The sequence below is a fragment of the Notothenia coriiceps genome, unplaced genomic scaffold (assembly GCF_000735185.1).
Source record: "Notothenia coriiceps isolate Sejong01 unplaced genomic scaffold, NC01 NC01_scaffold00003340, whole genome shotgun sequence".
NCBI lineage: Eukaryota > Metazoa > Chordata > Actinopteri > Perciformes > Nototheniidae > Notothenia > Notothenia coriiceps.
The window spans coordinates 229916-249877 of record NW_011336041.1 but is presented as its reverse complement, the minus strand read 5'-3'; the positions used below and the strand labels follow the sequence as shown (position 1 = coordinate 249877).

General features: G+C 41.5%; 1 protein-coding gene across 1 annotated transcript in view; it reads left to right on the top strand.

Moving 5' to 3' along the window:
* The window catches only part of dock1 (dedicator of cytokinesis 1), a 180613-nt gene that overhangs the window by 68635 nt on the left and 92016 nt on the right, over window positions 1-19962 (top strand). Inside the window, exons 26-27 of the mRNA XM_010766495.1 lie at window positions 773-900; window positions 2861-2956. Coding sequence (XP_010764797.1) covers window positions 773-900; window positions 2861-2956 — 224 coding nt within the window. The remainder of the gene's footprint in view (window positions 1-772; window positions 901-2860; window positions 2957-19962) is intronic.

Below are 19962 nucleotides of genomic sequence, written 5' to 3'. Positions count from 1 at the left end.
TGTCTGAGTGAGAGGTGTTTTATTTTTAACGTCTTTTTCTTTCTTGCCGAGAGGTTATCAATGTGGTTTCCCTCCACAAAGACAGTCACTTAACTGATACTGTGCATATTATTATCAAACCGGGCCTAACTGCAGTATTTGTCCCTAGGCTTTAAACCTCCACACTGATACACAAATGGCACTGAGATTGAAATCAGAGGCTTTAATACAAAATATGATAATTTTGTGGCAGAATGCCTTCAGTTTACTTCCCTTGAGAATCCTCTGGTTTATCTCGGCTGTCCTCCACATCCCATTTCCAACCAAATTCTGTTCACTTTGAATATGGAAATTAACTTTTTGATGTTGCCGTCAACATCAGCACACGTTTTTTGGTTTGATCGGATGTTGTGTTGCATTAACTTAGAAAAGTTTGTGTTTTCTGCTGCCTATCTTAAGTGCAAAACACACTGGTAACAAAGTAATTAATCAGTCATCTATATCACCCGTCCCCTCCCAAAAAAACACTTTTACAGTTCTGATTGTCTCCTGTTTTGAGTCTTATGATGTCACACATTTTGTTTGGGGAGATTTTGCCACATTAAGTGTAATCAATAAAATCTTCAGTTTTAATGCAGTCCTCTGAGCGGTGAGGAGGAAACCATTAGCGAGCTGCGTGCCTCTTCATGGAGAGTCTGTCTGGAGCATATGCTGCACTGCCTTGTGTGATCCATCATCTGCTCCATGTGTTGAGCGGCATTGTAAATGTGTGTATTCGCTGGTGTCCCTGCAGACTGCCGTGAGATCTTCCTGCCGCTGATGACAGACCAGCTGAAGTTCCACCTGGAGAAGCGCGAGGAGCCCAAGGCGTGCTGCCAGCTGCTCAGTGACATCCTGGAGGTGCTGTACAGGAAGGATGTGGTGAGTGAGGAACAACTAACTCTCCAGCGCTGTGTATTTTCCTTTACCTCTGGGATGAATAGTTGCATAACAAGGGGAACCAGGAGTCCCTCCATAAAAAAGAAACACATTTGGACTGTGGTTTTTACTGAATAGCTACTAATCAATGTGCTGTTTTCCATTTAATCATTTCATTGTACAGTTTATAAAATGGCCGAAAATAGCTGACTGTAATTGGTGTGAAGAAATTATGGATATGATTATTTTACTGGAGTCCACTTCCCTTACACTTGGGCATCACTCACAGATGCACACATGAGAACACACCATCAAACACTAAGCTGCTTGGCGAGTGTGTTCTCGTCCTTTTCCATGCCCAGACTCCTGATGTCCTCCCTCAGGCCCCCTCAGACTCCCCTCACCATTGATCACCGCGGCCTGGCCTCCCACACTCCACTCTGCCTGGGATTATCTTCCACTTTCACCCTCCTCCTGTCTCTCGCTTTGCCATTTCCTCTCCCTGCATGGTTCTCTCTTTCATACCTGTATCACACTGCAAACTTTCATACAGCGCTTTTACACCAGAGTACTTTTCCCTTTTAGTTCCGATAGTTCCTGGGATTTTGCGTTCACACCAAAAAGAGAACTTAGTTCATGAGAACTTTTCCCCCCTTTTCCCTTTTTCTTACCTGGGGAGAAAAAAGTTCCAATTTCTGATTGGCTGGGCGAATTGCAAACCACGCCCGGTAAAACTCTGAAAAGCTTTGTGAAGCCGACATTGTATTTGCTGGCATTAGCATTATTAGCATTAGCCCCGCGCACCAGCGGAGAGAGACTAACTTATGGCCACACAAAAAGAAACATGGGAGTGATGAGGAGGTGTCGGCGTTCTGGCGATTTACTCGGAAGGCTTCAGTAGAAGCTGCTGGGAGCTTCTACTGAAGCCAGTCCCCAACTCTGGGGACTTCCGGCTGGGGACTTCGGGTGGCAGTATACGCCGTGAAGTTGTTTGCGGCCTGCCAGTAAACCCAAAGCAGAAGAAAAATAAGTGATGTCAGCGGCTTAATTTGCGTAATCTTCCCTCATGGACTTATTCCGGTGTGAACGCGATCTGCTCTTTAGTTCTATGGGGGAACTAAGTGCTGGGAACTAAGTACGGCAAAGTACTTGGTGTGAAAGCGGCTATAGGCTGCATCGCCCATTTATAAAGGAAAACTAAAGGAAAAAATATTTCTGTTCACTTTAGTGTCTAAGTTGTAATACAATTTATACCTCTTTTGATAAAATGATCTATATGTAAAAGGCCACATGATATTAAAAAAAAAAAATGTCTCCATGCATTTGATTTATTCAGAAAATCATATACCATGTATTATATCAGGAAACTTCTTTGGTTTTCAAAAAAGATGTACGTCCCACATGCATTGGTAGGCAATGTCTGTTATTTCCCCCTCAGATTGTTTGTTCTCCTCTGCAATTGTGTCAATGTTTGTGGGCATTTGTGCACAAACCTACGTGTGCAAGTTCTTCGATCGCAGGAAGAGCTGAGTAAATTATTGAAAGTTTAGGTTGCTGCTTCACAGCTCGGTGTGCTTAGAAGATTCCCCCCACAGAAAAGTAGAGGCATTGGAAGAAGCCCTGCGCTCGCTCACACTCACTAATAAGCAGGTCCATGGAAAATCGTCCCACTTTCTACAACCATACAGCTGGCCAATTGGTGTTTCCCTCCATAAGTAAAAATCATTTTGACTGCATCAGTGATATATATCAGGTCTGTCAGATGTGTAAATAGTCATTGCGGGATTATGAAATAAATCAAACGGAAATAGAAAATGTGGGTTATGGGAAATGAATAACTAAAAAGTAGACAACCTCCTATCACAATGAGAATTTGAAACGGTAAACACGGCTATGTAACAATACAACGTTTTCACACAACTTTTCCTCAAAAATGGTAATGGTGTGTTGATCATATTTGCAGGGTCCCACCCAGTGGCATGTGCAGATCGTCATGGAGAAGCTGCTGAGGACAGTGAACAGGACAGTCATTTCCATGGGCCGCGATTCACCTCACATCGTAAGTTTGTTTGATTTTGTAACCATTAGCTGTACTCCTGCCTCTCTCTCTCAATCTGTTCTTTTCTTGTTCTTGGTTTCACACACACACACACACACACACACACACACGCACACACACACACACACCGGACGTGCAAGCACTGGACTAACTAGCTTGTTTAAACACACCCCCACTGTACTTTCTTAAACTGCTTTAGGGATGTGATGAGCACCACTGAGCACACACACACACACACGCAGTGCCATTTTTAGGCTTCTGTACCACAAGCAGCTTAACTCCCACGGGCCCACTGCCAACTTCAATTCAATTCCAAAGCTATCATTAAAGGTAAAGTCTACCTTGGCCAAATGCTTTCACACAACCTCAATCTAAGAGCGGCTTTGATCTGCTCATATCTTCTCCAGCCAGTTGTTTGTGTGGCTCAGTGTTTTATTTATTTATTATTGTGTGCGTTTGTTTTTCAAAACATTTTCTGATGCTCTGTTCTGTAATCAAATCACACAAAGCGTGTTCCTTCTCCCAATCACTCTCCCAGCAACAGCTCGGTAGCAATTAATGCAGCTATCAGTCACTGTTGGAATATGCTGCTTTATTTCAGATGCAAAGCCTTAAACCACTTTCACAAGTCCAAAGACTCCAATAAATGTCAACTTCTGTACCAGTTGAGTCATGAATATCGACTTTGGTATTGTCTAACTCATTCTATTACACCCTGTATTCATTAGAGCTGCATGTATCTTGAGATGTGACTTTGAAAGGGAGACTTGGGTAATAAACACATCGTTTTTTTATGCTTGGTTTTATGACGATTCCTCGGAGGGCACTTAAAGGCACTTTTACAGCTTACTTAAATACAGCAGAGTGATGAGATGGACATTTTGTCCGGACTCTGAGTATGTATAGGAACGTTGTATCATACTGACTCATTATATTCATACTGTTACTGGATGGCCTAGAATCCTTGCTCCTCCTGTCTCGGGTTATTTATCATATTTGTGTGTTTGCGTCAGTGTAGAATCTTCTTTTTTTCCCAGGTACTGAACCCCAATGGCAGATTTAGAACCCAGAGTCATTACACACTAATCATCCAGTGTGTGTATATGAGCATTTGTGTTACGTCACAGTGCTTTTCTGCAGCTCTCGTCCTTTGTCCCCCATATCCTGCCCTACCCTCTTGTTCATTCTTCTCAGAGCAGGGATTCTCTCTTCAGACTTGCCTCTAAAGGTATTCCAGCAATGCACCACCAAGCTAATCGCGTCAGCTGGGAGCCCTCTGTTGAGTAACCTATCGCCTCGTACTGCATAATGTGGGGCTAATGAAGCTGTGAGGTGAGCGAGGGTCTCCCTTCTGCCCCTGCCTCCCAGCCAGCTGCTAGGCGGGGGTCTTGACCTCCCACTAACTCTCCCTCTGTAGCATTCCAGTCCATTCATTCTTATGCCAGGGATACAGGCTCTTCAGCGATGTGAAAAATCAGATTTTCTAAAAATATGGTAGATATATTGTCCGGACCAGCTCACCTTCTGCTCCTTCCCTTTTTCCTCTTTCTTTTGATTGTGTATTTCTGATATGAGACTTACCTTCTGCTTAGTCAGAAAGGCTATGAAAGCTCATGAATGCGGCACACACAGGCCTCCTGTCTGCTGTATTAAACTAAGTGCATCCATTTCTGTGTGTAGGGGAAAAGGCATTCCCCGAGGACCAGCCTCCTCTCTGGTTAATGAATCTGCTCTACCCATGACCTCCTGTGACCCTTAATGAACCCATCTACTTTGTATACATGTGCTACCTTTAGTCAGAGGCTGTCTCCTAACTAGCTGGCCACACTCCATTGCCTTGACATTCCTAAGTACCTGCTAAATATTTAGCATCAGTGTGTCCTCTTACCCAGTGGGAGATAGAGGTCACATCTAAGCCTTGTCTTTTTGAGGGCACTACTGCCCTTTCACTCAAACGTAATATAATGCTTGGGGAAAGAGGCTTCATTTGAATCATATCCCTGAATCACTCCCTAACGATCAATAACGTTTGTGATGACAGCTATGAGATCAGTTAGTGCTTCTGGATGCGTTGTAGCTTTCTAATCGGAGGACTGTTGTTGCACCGCTGCCTACTCTGCAGGCAGGTTGCGCACTGCTGCTCAAACAACACCGCAGCCAACCACCGACCTTGTTCCTCTGAGTGGCAACGCGCTTACCTTTTTAGATTTCTGCATTAATGTTCTTCTCTTTCTACCGCCTCTCTCCTTCTCTTTCCTTTCTCCTCTCCTGGAGGTGGTGGGTACAGAATGATGATGAGAGCCATCACAGGGACGGTTTGGGGGGCGTCTGTTTTTGTCCTTCGGTGTCCCTGCAGAGCTACGCCTGTTAGCGACTCATTCAGCATTTGCATCGTCGGACATCTCAACGGGCCGCTTCTTTAAATTCAAGTCCACCCTCACACGGGTGCAGATGAATCCTTGTTAATTCATTTGGATCGTTTTTTGGCCACCCCTGCGGAAATGACCAAGTTCTAATGCAGTGAATTACCTTTTCCTCTAGATTTAAGCTTCCGGATGAGCCATCCAGATACACATGGGAATGAGGCTACAGCCAGAATAATGAAACGAAGCTTTGCGTTTTTTTTGTCCATCTTATCCACACTGATCTTTGTACATGTTGTTATGCATTGTCAGAAAACACCTGGCGGTCAAAACAAGCTTGACTACATAATGTTTTCTAAATCACCTATTTAACTTTACTTGGCTTTAGTTTTGAGGACTAAGGAGCTAGATATCTTGCGGCAGTGCTTCGTGGGTATCCTGCAGACTTTCCTGCAGTGTGCAGTAGAGATGGAGTGGAGAGCTGCAGGGGAAGGACTTGTGCTATTGATTGACAGGATGAAGCTGACCGGCTATAGGGCCTGGAGCTCTTTCTTTGCTGCATGCACTCTCAGAGGGAATATATTACAACAAAGCCATCTCAATGACATCTATACACATCAGATCCCGGGCCTATCTGTATCACTCAACCTCTTTATCTCTGTCCTGATATCGGTTTCTGTGCAAATATTCCTCCCAGCAACTCCCTGCTTCTCTCCCTCTTTGTCTCTCTCTTCTACCGGCCAGACTGCTGCAGAGCTCTTACAGAAAAGAAGCATAGTGAGATATGGCACTGAATCATAATGCCTCAAATGTGCACTTATCACTCACCTCTCCTCTCCTCCCCTCTGCTATACTGATACTTTGACTGAGCGTCCTCTTGGGTATCTTGACCCGGCAACAACTCATGTCAGGCGCGTGCTCACTGTCCACGCTGTGGGGAAACCACCGGGACTCGCCATCACCACGATGGCCGCCACCTTCAAACCACAGAAGGGGGGGCTGCGGTGAAAGGAAGCGAGATGTCTTGTTTGTACCCTCACTGCTGAGCCATAAACATTCACCTGAGGGGACGCCCTGCTACGGATGAGAGGAGGCGGGTAGTGTTGCCCCCAAGCAACTTTGGTTCCTGCAAATTCGTGCATCCATGTGAGGATGACTCTGCATCTCTGGGGCATTTACTCTGCTGGTCTGAGGCCTCATCAGGCAGCTGCATGCACACAAACGCCCGGACGTGACCCTGAAAGTCCATACACACGGTAAGGTAAGCAAGGCAGGGGTTGCTTTGGATCAGAAGCAGGTCGTCTGCTGCACCCAAAGCTGTGCGCTGATAATTCCTGTGCTGCATTCTGCTCGTGTTTGTGCCACATCACCACATCAAAGAGCAGCCTGATTTTCTCTCACATTGCATCACATACGATTGTAGAGGTGATTGTTATGCATAACATTTTTCAAACTAAGCCAAAGGAAATCCTAAATCCAACCAATTTCAAATCCAAATAGACCCCATTTAGCATGTTTCTCCTTGCATATAGTTGAAGTTCTGTTGGCCCATAAGATATGTGTCTCTGCTGCCAACTGTTTGATACCATTAGAGGTGAATGTATATTGTTATAGATGGTTGTTAGTCAACCTTTTAACTGGTACTTGCCTTAATTAAATGAACAACCTCCAGAGGTAAAGTCACTAATATAGTACGCAAATGACACCCATTCTTCTTCAGATTTTGAGAGCTCTGGAGATGTCTGGTTTATTTTTTACATTTTGCATATTAAATATCTTTATTTCTTTCTCTTTTGTCAAAAAAACAGTATAAAATACACAGTATTGCACATATTAAATCAATTGCACTTCTTTTAAGGTACAGATAAACATCTACTTCTCGCTTGATGCTACAGCATAACTACTGAAAGAAACCTACTCTGCATGTACAAGAGTGGAGGTGTGATCACATGTAGCCAACAGAAAGCAGCGAGTCGGAGCTCGTGAAGGTCAAACCAGTGACGTCTAGCAGTTTGCATGGTGTTGTTGTGACAGCAGATAAAGATTCGTATTCATTCGTCTTTTGGGCAGTTTTTTTGGCTTTGAGAGGCTTTAAGCTCCTGCAGGCGATGTTAAGGTAAACTATTTGTTTAGATATTGGCTGCTTTCCCTCTCATTAAAGTTGTATTAGCCCTATTGGATGCTATACAACAAATATTCTGTACATAGTCTTTGAACCCTGTGTGGAGTCGCGGCATGAGTTGCTGTCGGATCGATAGAAAGTGATGAGCAGGAAAAAAAGGGGGTATGGCTGTGGACAATTTTTTGTAGATCTCTTTAAAAATTCTTTAAAAGCTAGAAAATATCCTGCAAAATGTGAGGGTTGTAAAAAGCATGCGAGGTGACAAGCCTGCCACCCTGCACTGTAGAAGCCCTGGTTGTGATCAGAAGTGGCACATTCAGTCTGTGGCTCGGTGTCAGTCGCTAACGGAGTAGCTGATGCAGAACACTGCAGCAATACAATCACAGCTATCTTCTGTTTCCCCTCACATGTGCTACAAACCAACAATGTGTTGTGATACTTGGTTTCTTGACTGAACAAAAGTTTTGAACTTTGAACTGAATTTTCTGTATTTTGAGCCAGAACTCTTTCGTTGTATACTCATGAAGGTATGATCATATGCAGTGTGAGGTTTATAAGAACTAGGTTCGATGTATGAAAAGGAATTAAGAATCAGAAATGTTCCTTCTATGCACTGTAGTTTTGCACAGCCCCCTCCACACCAGCTCAAATAAATATATTCCATTAAACCTTAAAATGAATGTATATAGATATATATTTATATAGAAAAAAGTACATTGATGTTTACCTTTGCAAATGTTTTTAAGAAAATAACTGTTATTTATTCATTCTTTACTTCAAAGTCAGTGGATTCAAGGAGACATATTAGAGATGGATAGAAAGTGGATCAAAGAGATTGAATAAACATCTCTGACTTCTTTGTCCTTAAGGTCTCTTCTTTAGATGTGATGAAAGTCTTAGTAGATGATCTACATGTGAGTTATTACGCAAAATAGTTCTTTTTATTTACTCTGCAGAAAATGTATCCTGAACAGTGTTAATTGTGCTTTGCAGTACGGCGATATGCTGTTGCTGTAGACCTCAGAGCGTGGCGGCTGAAGGGCCAACCTCTCCTGGAGGCAGGGAAGAAAAACAAACAGTCCCAACTGGTGAATAGAAATGTGATGCTCACTAACTAATCCTAGAATAGAACCCTGTGGACGTCAGCTAGAAAAATATATGCAAATAGACAGAGGAGAGTCGAATTTGTCTTCTCACCTTGCTGATCTGCGAAAAAATTCCCTTGGTGTAATTTCACACCCTGTTTGAAGAAATTAGTTCAATATAACTCTGCATCAATTTTTGGTAAGCATGACGTTTTTGAATTTTCCATGGAATCCGCACATGTGTCCCAGTACACATCCTGTCCTCTGCGAGAAGGGGCTCAGTATCCAGTGGTGGAGCTCTCCATTAACACCAGGTGTACCAAAAGAGATTTGATAAAAAAAACTGAAGCCTATGGTTAAACCAAACGATGAGTAGACAGACGCATAAATCCGGTGCATCAGTAGTTGGGAAGGAGACGGTCCTGTGATCTTACATCTTACAGGAACCAAAGTTTCCAGCGAGCGTGCTTCTTGGAGTCAGCTTTGGACTTGCGTTTAGGGGTGGAGGTGAAGGCCTCCTGGGGGTAAGGCAAAGAGGGGAAGTGGCCGTCCGCCGAAGGGAAAAGCCTCATCATCAGCGGCTGCAGCTTGTCCTCCTGCTGCTTGAAGTCCAGCTCCACACTGCAGCAAAGACACAGACACACAAAGTCAGGTCAAACATTTTATCATGCTGGTATTAACAGCAAGTTATTAAAATGCTAGTGCAAAACATGTTGTACGTACAAATCGGAGACAGCATTTGGTTATGGCAAACTAGGTTTATAATTTGGTTTGGTGTATAATGTGATAATTGGTGTATTTCACTGCAATAGAACATGGATTGTTTTAACCAACCTTTACTTTAACTTTTGGTTTTGCTGTGTATATTCTTCCTTTATCCGTTAACACTCTGGTTTCTGTCCCCTTCACGCTTCTTTTAATCCTGACATTTTTTAACTGCCACACTCCGCCTCTAACCATATTAAGTTTCTACATTTTGGCCTCTTCTCATTGACCTCAGCACAGGCATCTGTCGCAGAATTGCTCAGCCTTTGAAGCGACCTACATTTTATGGCTTACTCTATCCTTATTTCCCTGTAAAATCTCCCAATTCAGATTGTTTCTAATTACATCTGGCTGCCCACTTTGGCTGCTGCCGCCGCTGTGGTGGTTGTGTTATTTGCTTTCTTATCGTGATTCCTAAAGTGAGAGGGAAGCCCATTAGTATTTTTCCCAGTGAGGAGTACTTGGTCACTGGAGAGGGGGTGTTGAGCAGAAGATCTTTTCCTCAGCTTTTTAGGATTTAGCTTTATTTGATGTTGCTGTGATCAATGTACAGTATTGCAACACACATTCTCTCCCTTTTCTGTGTACTCCACATTTATTCCAGGATGCTAGGGGATTTATCTGTTCCAGCCATCATTGTAATCCCACCCCCGCACACATCTGACTGCTAGGTTCTGCTAAGTGAAACTCAGATTACTGCCTCAGCTGTGTTAAATGTAGAGGAACTTTAATCTGCTAAAGCTTCTTCCAGCCACTAGCCTGAGTCGGACAGACTTGCATAACCACAGCAGGATCCACTTCATGAATACTGCAGTTTGTCTGGCTACAGCAGACACTACCTTTTACATAGTGAGAGATTATGCAGAACTCAAGGTGAGCTGGGCATCAGACGTCCGCTCCGACTGAAATACATGGCGTGATTTGCCTGTTGCTACACAAGATATATTCCTGAGAGAAAATTTAATTCAAAATATATTCATTACAAAGTACTGGAAGTTGGTCATGATGAGTTTTACATGTGAGCTCTAGTGCACATTATTCTGTCAGTTGCATCAAAGCACTGCCAAATAATCATTTCCAGGCATTACACATGAGAATTTGAAAGTGGGACGATTGCAAATTAAGTGTCACGGTAAAATACCTCGGTTTCTAATATGTACCCTTATGCTTTTGGAATTGATAAGATGAACACACATAAATGTAGGTATAATGATTGGGTGCTGAACCAGACACTCAGCACTTTGCATTTGTTTGACTCAGGCCTTTAAACGGGGCCAAGAACATTGCAGCTATTAGCAATAAATCACAGGCTGTTAATTACACTGGTGTAAATCCACTTCACTTTGGGGCAAGTCTGTGCAGTTTGTGTTCATGCATTTTTTTCTGTGTGTTAAAGTAAATTAGGGTGTTTATATGTGTAAACCTGAAATAGACCACAAATAATAGGCAACAATGAGTTTTTTATGCTTGGCCGGATATATTTGACCTGAGGTGTGTAACTCAGCTCGGTAACATCTTCAACAATCTATTCTTGACTTAAGAAATAAGTAGTTCATGCCTTGTATTGTTTTACCCCATCTTCTTCAACTTACTCGTTCTGGCATTCAACTGGTCCCAAATTGAGCTGACAGAGGACAATTAGATTTTTAATATCTTTCCACTATCTTATCACTTTATTGATCCTCTCCTGCTGTTAATTGTTTCACTAGGTTCTCTACAGTATTATTAACTTTCTACCAGTTTTAGAACATTTGATTTCCTTTGGTCTTGCCCCAGGGAGCTGCACTTACTCTTTGAATCACGGCCCTATGCGTCATCATTTATAATAAGATCACGGTGTCTTTTGAAGTCAAACTCAAGCTCACACATTGAATGTAATTCACGGGCTGAAAAATTAACAGGCTCTGGCAGATCAAATAACCGGAGTAACACGGCATCAAAGGACTCTGTGATCAATGACGGTGTGTTTGTCAGAGTCTAATGAGTGTGTGGTGGTGTCATTCTGTAGTGAAGCAGAGAGTATATCAATATCCTTTTTTCTTACTCCTATAAAAAAGACTTCAATTAAGAAAGCCAGGGAGAGTAATCTATCTTCATTTTTTCCTGAAGAACTGTAGCTTAATGCTGCTCACTTTCTATGGGATTTGTTTCTTCCACACAGATACAGTTTGCCTCTAACAGTGATAGGATTTTCCTCGCTCTGCAGTGTAAGCCTAATACTGCTGATACTGTTGTATGCTGTGCATCCACGGCTCCAGGTTATCGCCTTGCAAGGACACAGCAATTTAACCATATTGATACAACCAGCAGATCATCTTCAATTGCTATATATTGTACAGTTCATGTTGTGTGTGTAAGCATAACACTTTACAGTTTACAGTCATTATATCATTATTTAAGCATTACTTGTCTATTTGCAGTGGGAATTTGTGTTCACTTGCATCCTTATAAACCAAAAAGGCACATTTTACACTACATTTTCTCTTATATGTATTAGGGCTGCTCAATTAATCGTATTTGAATCGCAATTACGAGTATGTCTTGCAACGATTACGAAAACAACGTAACCGAAATAAAACGATTATTTTTGTATTATTATTATTACTTTTTTTTTTTATTACTTTTTTTTCAGTTGAATTATACTTAAAGTTCAGGGTAATCAACCGTTAAAAACATACTGTTCACATTTTTTTTCTCCAATAAATTGATATTTTCAAAGTAATCGTTTTTAATAATCGTGATATCAATTATTGACCCAAATAATCGAGATTATGATTTTTGCCATAATCGAGCAGNGGGTATGAACAAGAAAAACAAATTGAACATTTCATATTGGGTGGAATATGATTGTTTGTTGTGATAACGGTAAATGAGACAAGCATTTACAAAAAAACACAGATTTGTCATTTTTTGTCCAGGAATACGCTGTTTTAATAACAATAAGGATACGTTTTGCACAATATCGAGCAAGATAGTGTAATTTGTGTGAGTGGATATGTATCTACGCTCTTTTATGTCAAACTAACTTCTGCTCTTGTAACAAGTGTTCCTTAACAAACAGGTTAACGATGAAATGCTGGTTCGATTCTTTCTATCTCCAATACACATTCCTCCATTTAAAATGTCGTGTTGTTGGATTCAGGCACCTACCCCAGGTCAAGTTTACTAGTGCTCAGGATGGTCTTTTCCTCTGTGGCACCTCCTTCAGGCCCGCACATTGACACCACAGGCTAGCTCTGTTGCTGCTAGCCTAAGCAAGGGACAACAAAGAAGCAGTTCATCTTATGTAGTGCTTTAAATTGACTCAAACTGCAATTATAACCTGAAGGAGGAGAAACTCAATAAGCGCAAGTACGGAGCATGGCAGGGCAGCTCTGAGGTTAGCATCAGCAGGTCAGTTAAGCAAACATTTATTTAGGGCAGAATGTCAAGGCCCAAATAGCTCTTAATGATACCCCTAGATCAATTGTATGCTATTTAGCGCTGATGTGGACGAGTAGCTCTCTCGCTGCCACTGCTATTGCCGCGGAGAGGCGAAGCACATATCCCTGTGGCAAGTTCTTCATGATTGCAATGAAGGAATCGGGCGGGAAAGACTCAAGAATGAAGAAGGCTTTAACCACGGCTGTCAGTTAAGAGAGAAAAGTGGATTGAGGCTAGCGACAAGGCCTTGCGGCAGGGCCAACTAAGCCCACAATCAAGAAAGTATGATGCGGAAGTCATGCAGATCTCCCTTTGGCTTCACATCTAACGTGGTAAGGTCGGGAGGCAAGCGACCCAGTGTGTGTCCTCCTGTCTCAAAAACCTTAGCAGTAGCGCGAGAATGAAACCAAAACAAGATGAAAACGTCAGCTTGGGAACCAAGGTTCTCAAATTTACAACGAAAAATTTGAAGTTTAACAAATTATTTTTCAGCTTTTGTTCCATGTGTATCCCATAATCAACTAATATAAAAGTAGATAGTTGGATGCTTTGTATCTTCTTATTATTATCAAGAGAAATGTAATGTGTTTGTATAATAGTTTTTTTTCCCGAACATATTTCCCAATACCCAAGGGGGTCCCGGACATGAAAAAGTTTGGGAAACCACTGGATTAAGCGTATCCGTGTGTTTTTTCTGCTCCATTGATTGCTATACGAATTATTCTTGTTTATGTTATTTTTCTTTGATTTATATTTTTTTTTTTTTTATCTTATAGAGATGAATAGCTGGCTAGGTAGATTGACCCCCCCCCGCCGCCACCGCGGGACAAAAAATGACAAAATTCTTGATTCTTTTAAATTTTGTCATATTACATTCTGCACAAAAAATCATATCACCAATATGAAATGTTCAATTTGTTTTTCTTTGTTAGACCCGTGTGACTCATGTGGAAGGTGGTTTCCATGACGATGGTACATGTTCCAAAAGAACTGGCACAATGGCAATGTACCCTGTGCGATAACCAATAAATCTATTTGATTTCCTGTTCATATGTAAATATTTCACATCGTTGTAAGTTGTATTTATTTAATTACTTAGTGTGTGTAAAAAGTACACATTAATCAAGTATAGCCTGCCTACATTTTTTGTATGCTAACTTGTATAATATATAGTTCACAAGTATGTTTTGATATCGGTAGGTGAAAAGGTCAAGCCGCATAATAGATTTATAGCATTTAACATTAAAAAATTGTATAAAATCAAGGGTATTTTTTTTGACAAAAGAAGCTTTGTGTTAAGTGTAGGGATGTTAGCTGGGTTCATCAGATGTGTTTTGACATGGGTAGGTGAAAAGGTCAAGCCGCATAATAGATTTATAGCATCTTTTAACATTAAAAAAATAGTATAAAATCAAAAGTCGGGTTTTTTGACAAAAGAAGCTTTGTGTTATATAGGCAGGCCTTGTATTAACACATCGAAGTTGGTTTGACAAAAATTCGTCCATCGAAGCCAGTGTTAAATCGATTTTTCGAATGTGTCGAATATCCAACGTCCAATATAAAACCAAATTTACCACGGTCTCCTTTCCTCCCCCTCTCCTGACAGCCCGTCAGTATCCGTGGTCTCATGCAGCTGGCTGATCCAGTAATGAGTGACCCGACAGTAAAAACAAACATATTTATAACTAGTTTAGGTAGTTTGAGAGGTAATTAAAATAGCTAAGGGTGATGATCTAACTTGAAGTGGGTGTTTTGTTCCGCTCATCGCTCCATCACAGCGGGCGGAGCTGCAGGTTATCATGCAGAGCTGCGTGTCTCCTTTCCTGTCCGATTAGACTTCACTCGCTTTTCCATATCGATCAAATCTAGCTGGAAGCTCCAGCTGGGTGCACTGTCCTGCGAGATACCTGGACCTGGCTCGAAATACTGGGGCTATTGCGTCGGACCGACTATCTGATGGAGAACTGTAGCAGATACGACCATTATCGTCCTCGTGTGGCTGCAACCTTAATGCCTTTGGACTCCCACCCACTCAATGACCTTTGGGAGGGCTCACCTAGTAGCACATGGGGGGGGGGCATTAATATACTGTTAATGGCCATGGTTTTGGCTTCACTCTCTCCAGGGAGGCTTGCCAAAATGAGTTCTGCTCTTTTATTTTTTCTCTTATTAACTCAGTGTGAGAGAAAGGTGGGGAGAAACGAGGGATGGGAGAAGAAAAAAGTCTAGACAGCGTGAGGACAAGAGATAGAGAGCATAAGGGTGAGTTAATCAAAGGAGCGAGTTGCCCGTGTAACCCATTGGCAGAGTATTGATCGACTCACCTCGATGGAGTGTGGAGATGGCCTTGCACTGGCACTATTTCTGGTTATGGCAATCCCCTAAAATGAAAATGCTCCGAACTGCAAACTTCCCAATATCACTGCACTTATTCTCTTGTCGGATTGTCTAACATTGGCGACAGCTTTAAAAAAAAAAAAGAAAAAAAGAAAAGGGGAGTATATCACTAAATGGAGTAGATTAGGAGAGTAAATGTATGAAAGCGGTTTAATTTTTGGTAAGCACCTTATGGGCTGAATCCCTGAGAAAGACTCAAAAAGAGGGCTCTCCTACTACTACAACGATCAGGACGAGAATTAAGTGTTCATGTCAGCCTATAGACATCAATAAAGAGGAGAATTCAGTGACTTTGAACTACCAGTCATTTTAGAAATGTCAGACATTTTTGGTGAATCGGTTTATTAGAGCAAAGGCCTTACTCTGGAACATCTTAAAACCTTGACAAAACAATGTTTCTTTTGAGTGTGCTTTTTGCTGCAACAAACCCAGCTTCACATATTTCATAACTGTCATACAAAATGATTAGGGCGACTGTGGCTGTGAGGGAGTGCGGTCGTCTTTCAACCAGAAGGTTGTGTGTTCGATCCCAGCCCATGCAGTCAACATGTCGATGTATCCTTGGGCAAGATACTTAACCCTGAGTTGCTCCCAATGGCATGGCCAACGGTGTGTGAATGTGTGTGAATGTTAGGTCCTAGAGTAAGGTACACTGCTCTGTATGAATGGGTGTGAATGGGTGAATGACATGTAGTATGTAAAGTGCTTTGAGGGGTCTTAAAGACTGGATAAAGCGCTATATAAGTACAGTCCATTTACCATTCAATTTACCATTCTAGTAGTTTGTAATTACCCTGGTAAAAAAAATGTCAAACTAAAAACGGCTTTGTTGGCATGAAACCTGGATAAATATTAGCTACGACAGTTAAACTGGGTTTTCAAGACTGCTTTCATAGGTCATGATCATAAAAAACAAACAGCAGAGCATCTCCTTCCAGTCCATGCCATTAATGAAGTAAGGCTACAGTACTTCCATATGTCGTTAATTATAAGAGGAAACTATGCTCCCAATCAATAGGCACATTTTCACATGATAATCCAATAAGAAAGCCATTGAACCTTTGAAGCATGAAACCAAGCAGTTCCATTCAGGGCCATCGCCTGGTCTTTAGCTGCCCCCTTGAGAAATGGGGATCTATAATGGGACCTTGGTTCATGACAATATTTCATCTCAGCAGAAACTGATAATAGAACAATATAGGGACAGGCAGGATATGATATAATAGGATATTGATGGGTTTGAATGTGAATTCAGTGAATCAATATCTCAATTAAATTAAGAGGGGTGGACTATCAATTGCCAAAGGAGCTTCCGTTATAAGCAAAATTGTCAACATTTATCTGATAAGATTTTCGATGCTTTTTTTATAATTCAGATGATAAATGGTTATTGAAAATATGTAAGATTACTAAATGTACAACAGTATCTTGTTCAGAATGATATAATCAACGATTCAATTTCTTTAGTGCAAGTAAAAAAACTTTGATATTAGGATAAGTAGTCATATTGGGCGTTGGGAAATTGTGTTCGTTTTCTTACATTTATATAGAAAAAATATGTCAATTGATCAATAACTAAAATAATCCTTACAGTGACATTGTTATATCAGAACATTTGTAATGTAGGTGAATGGAAAAGTAACAATCCTGTCACACCTACTGCTTATAAACTCTTTCTTTGTACTACTTTGCCCTATCCGACCTCAAAATCAGTCAACCAGCGCTAATGGCCGACTCTGTGCTCTCTGTGCCCTGGCTGCTGGACACGGGCCACTCAGGAGGGCAGCATGACTCCTCCTCACCCTCATTTACTCGGGTCCTGCTAACGAGGGGTGACAAACTAGATGAGAAAGGAAGGTGTGAGGGAGCAGCTTAACAAAGTCCTGTAATTACTCATTCACGACTCTTATCTTCCCCGCAGACTCTCCTATCGAACCGGACAGGACACGGCCAACTGCGACACATGCCGGAACAGCGCATGCATTATTTACAGGTGAGTGGCCATTCCTCTTCAAAGACACGATGATCCAAATGTGCCCTGTCCTTTCTCCTTGAGGGAAAGTGAACAGGTGGAAAAGGGATGTGGAGAGGAGCAGGGGATGCAAGACTAATGTGGATGCTGTTAATGAGCACATGGGGACGTGTGACATTTACACATTGCTTCCTCCTCTCTCTATGCATCTTTGTCAGATTCTCCCACACAGCTTCATTCACTGAAGGGTGTGAAGCAGGAATAAAGTTAGCTGGATTTAAATATAAGCGGGCACAAGGTTGAAAAGCAGAGAGGATACATGCAATGGAATGAGTGAGCACAGAGCAGAAAGGTGAAATGAATTATCATCCGAGCATAATACATTAAGTTGCCAAGCCAACTGAGTTTCAGCGTACTTTCAGTTTCAGTTCAATTGAGTTGACAACCAGTACAGGCGTGCGTCCAAAGTCATTAGTCTACCATGGTACACAGTACTATGAAAGTATGTGTGTGTGAGTTTGTGTAAATTGCTGCTTTGGATTTGTGCATGAATGACAAGAAATCAATGTAACAATTAGTCGGCAGCAGAAGATGAATTGCCTTTTATTCCAGTATTGAAGTGTTTCAATAGCTTTGAAAGAAAAGGTGAGATTTGGCTGTGAATTTAATCCCTTCCAGTTTCTGACAAGTTGTACATTTCAGCTCTCAGAATTATTCATGAGAATTAGTCAATATAGTTTGTTATTTACATTGTTTTAACAAATAGCTGGTGAATCGTAAAAAGCTTAATGAAATGTGGGGTAAGGGTTACCATTCCAAAATGCTGAAGTTTAGCAGGTTTATTTTTTATTATGGTTACTATATTTGCGGAAATTTGAGTCATAGGCCAAAGTATTGGATTTGATCTGATCTAATTTAGCTTCTAGAGAAAGGTCAGGGGATCACCAAAGTCATTACAGAATATGACAGAATGTCCTTTTGGGACCTTGAATAACTGTACCACATCTCAGCAATCCATTACAAAGCTGTCACGATAGTTCACTGTAGTTCACACCTGGAAACCTCATTGTGGCACAAGGAAAACATTTTACGGGACCAAAGTTAGTAGTACACTACCTCCGGGCATCATGAATGTCCTTCTAATCCATTCAAAGGTTGTTGAGCTATTGATTTAAGTTGTAAATTAACTGACAATGGCAACTATAGAGCCAGGTTACCAGGGAGGCTAGAAATCCATACAAATAATCATATAACAAAACCTGCTTGTGCACATGCGTACTGATGGTTTTCTCTCTTTGGTGATTCCGTCCAGTCAGAAACAACAGAGGATTAAAGAGAGGGAATCAATAAAATGGTTTTAGTGTATAATACGGTTGGCCTCAGTCGTCACTAAACCTCAAAATAGCTATGTATATCATGTTCTATTTGAGAGCAGGGTCAAAGGATAGCATTTTTTTATTGAGTGCACTGAGATTTGTGACAAACTGTAAAGTATTAACCCATCACTGTACCCTGTATGCAAGGGCAGGTTTGCCTTCACTAACTGTACGGAGGCTCAGTCACTGGTACATTTTTATATACAAAGCCATGTTAGGGAAAACTTCCATCCTACATCCCTGATCTCACGGCAAATTGTAAGTGGCTACTGCCTGAGATCGCATGCTGTGGTTTTATTAAATGTGCCAACTGCTAGGACGGTCTTAGGGAAGATAGCTTTTAGATGTGCAGCTCCTCTGTCTTGGAACAGTCTGCAAATTAAATGGAAACTGAGCAATCTGGTGCCACTAAATGTTTTCAAAGCTCGGTTGGATGCTACTCAATCGGATGCTGTTGGTACTTGTTCATGTGGATAGTTATGTAAATTGTAATCCCTGTAATGATGCTGTATGATGTCCTTGTTTGTTGTTTTATGTTTCTATGTTTCATGTGGAACCTACTTGAGCAGGTCTCCCTTGAAAAATAAACCTGGATAAATAAAGGTTTGAAATGAAATATATGACATGGGACAGACTGCTGGGATGGGAGCTCAGCTGGTATTATAAATTAGTCAGCAGCATGTGTAATGGTAACTCTGTGTGATTTGGCCCTGGGGAAGAGAAGGCCCTGCTCTCTGCACTCTGGCTGCCAGAGACTCACTGTGCCCGCCTCTGAGAATCTAGAGACGTTCACTAACCATCTTCCCGAGTCTGTGAGAACAATCTGCAGCGTGATAACAAGTCTAAATATATGAGCAATTCCATTCTGAGCATCTTTTTCTCAAGATTGTCTTGGCAGCTCAGCTTGTACCTGTATTTAAAACTGTAGTGTTGGGAAAGTTGCTTCAGTGATGTATATCGCCATGACCTGTATTCTCAATGAGGGATTTCAATATGCAAAACACAGGCTGCAATAAAAGCTATGATTAAGTGTTCCCATTTGAATATGAGCCAATCATTTATAAGTGTCATCCGTCTTATTAGGTTTTTTCCATACCTGCTCTTTTAAATCCCCAGAGAGAATCAGACTGAATGTTATTGAAAAAGGGGCACGGACAAAACCAGGTCAGATTTGGCCCTTGACTTAACTGTCTTCAAACCAGCGCTTTACTATATCTCCACATTTTGCTTCCTAGATCTGCCACAATCAATTGATATGCTTCATCCACAGGAAGTGCACACAAACAGTACAAATCTCGCCAGCGCCTGGCAAGGTTTCAACTTGATACAGGGCAGAAATTCCTAAGTGAGATGTTTGAAGTATTTTAAATTGAACCAAGTCCTCCTTTAAGAGTCTGGCTTGGCATGGTAAATGGTGTTGATTGGACACAGAATCAAAAATAACAGTTGTTTTCACACAGGCAGGAGGATTGAATGTCAATCTAATTACTTAGATCTCCATGA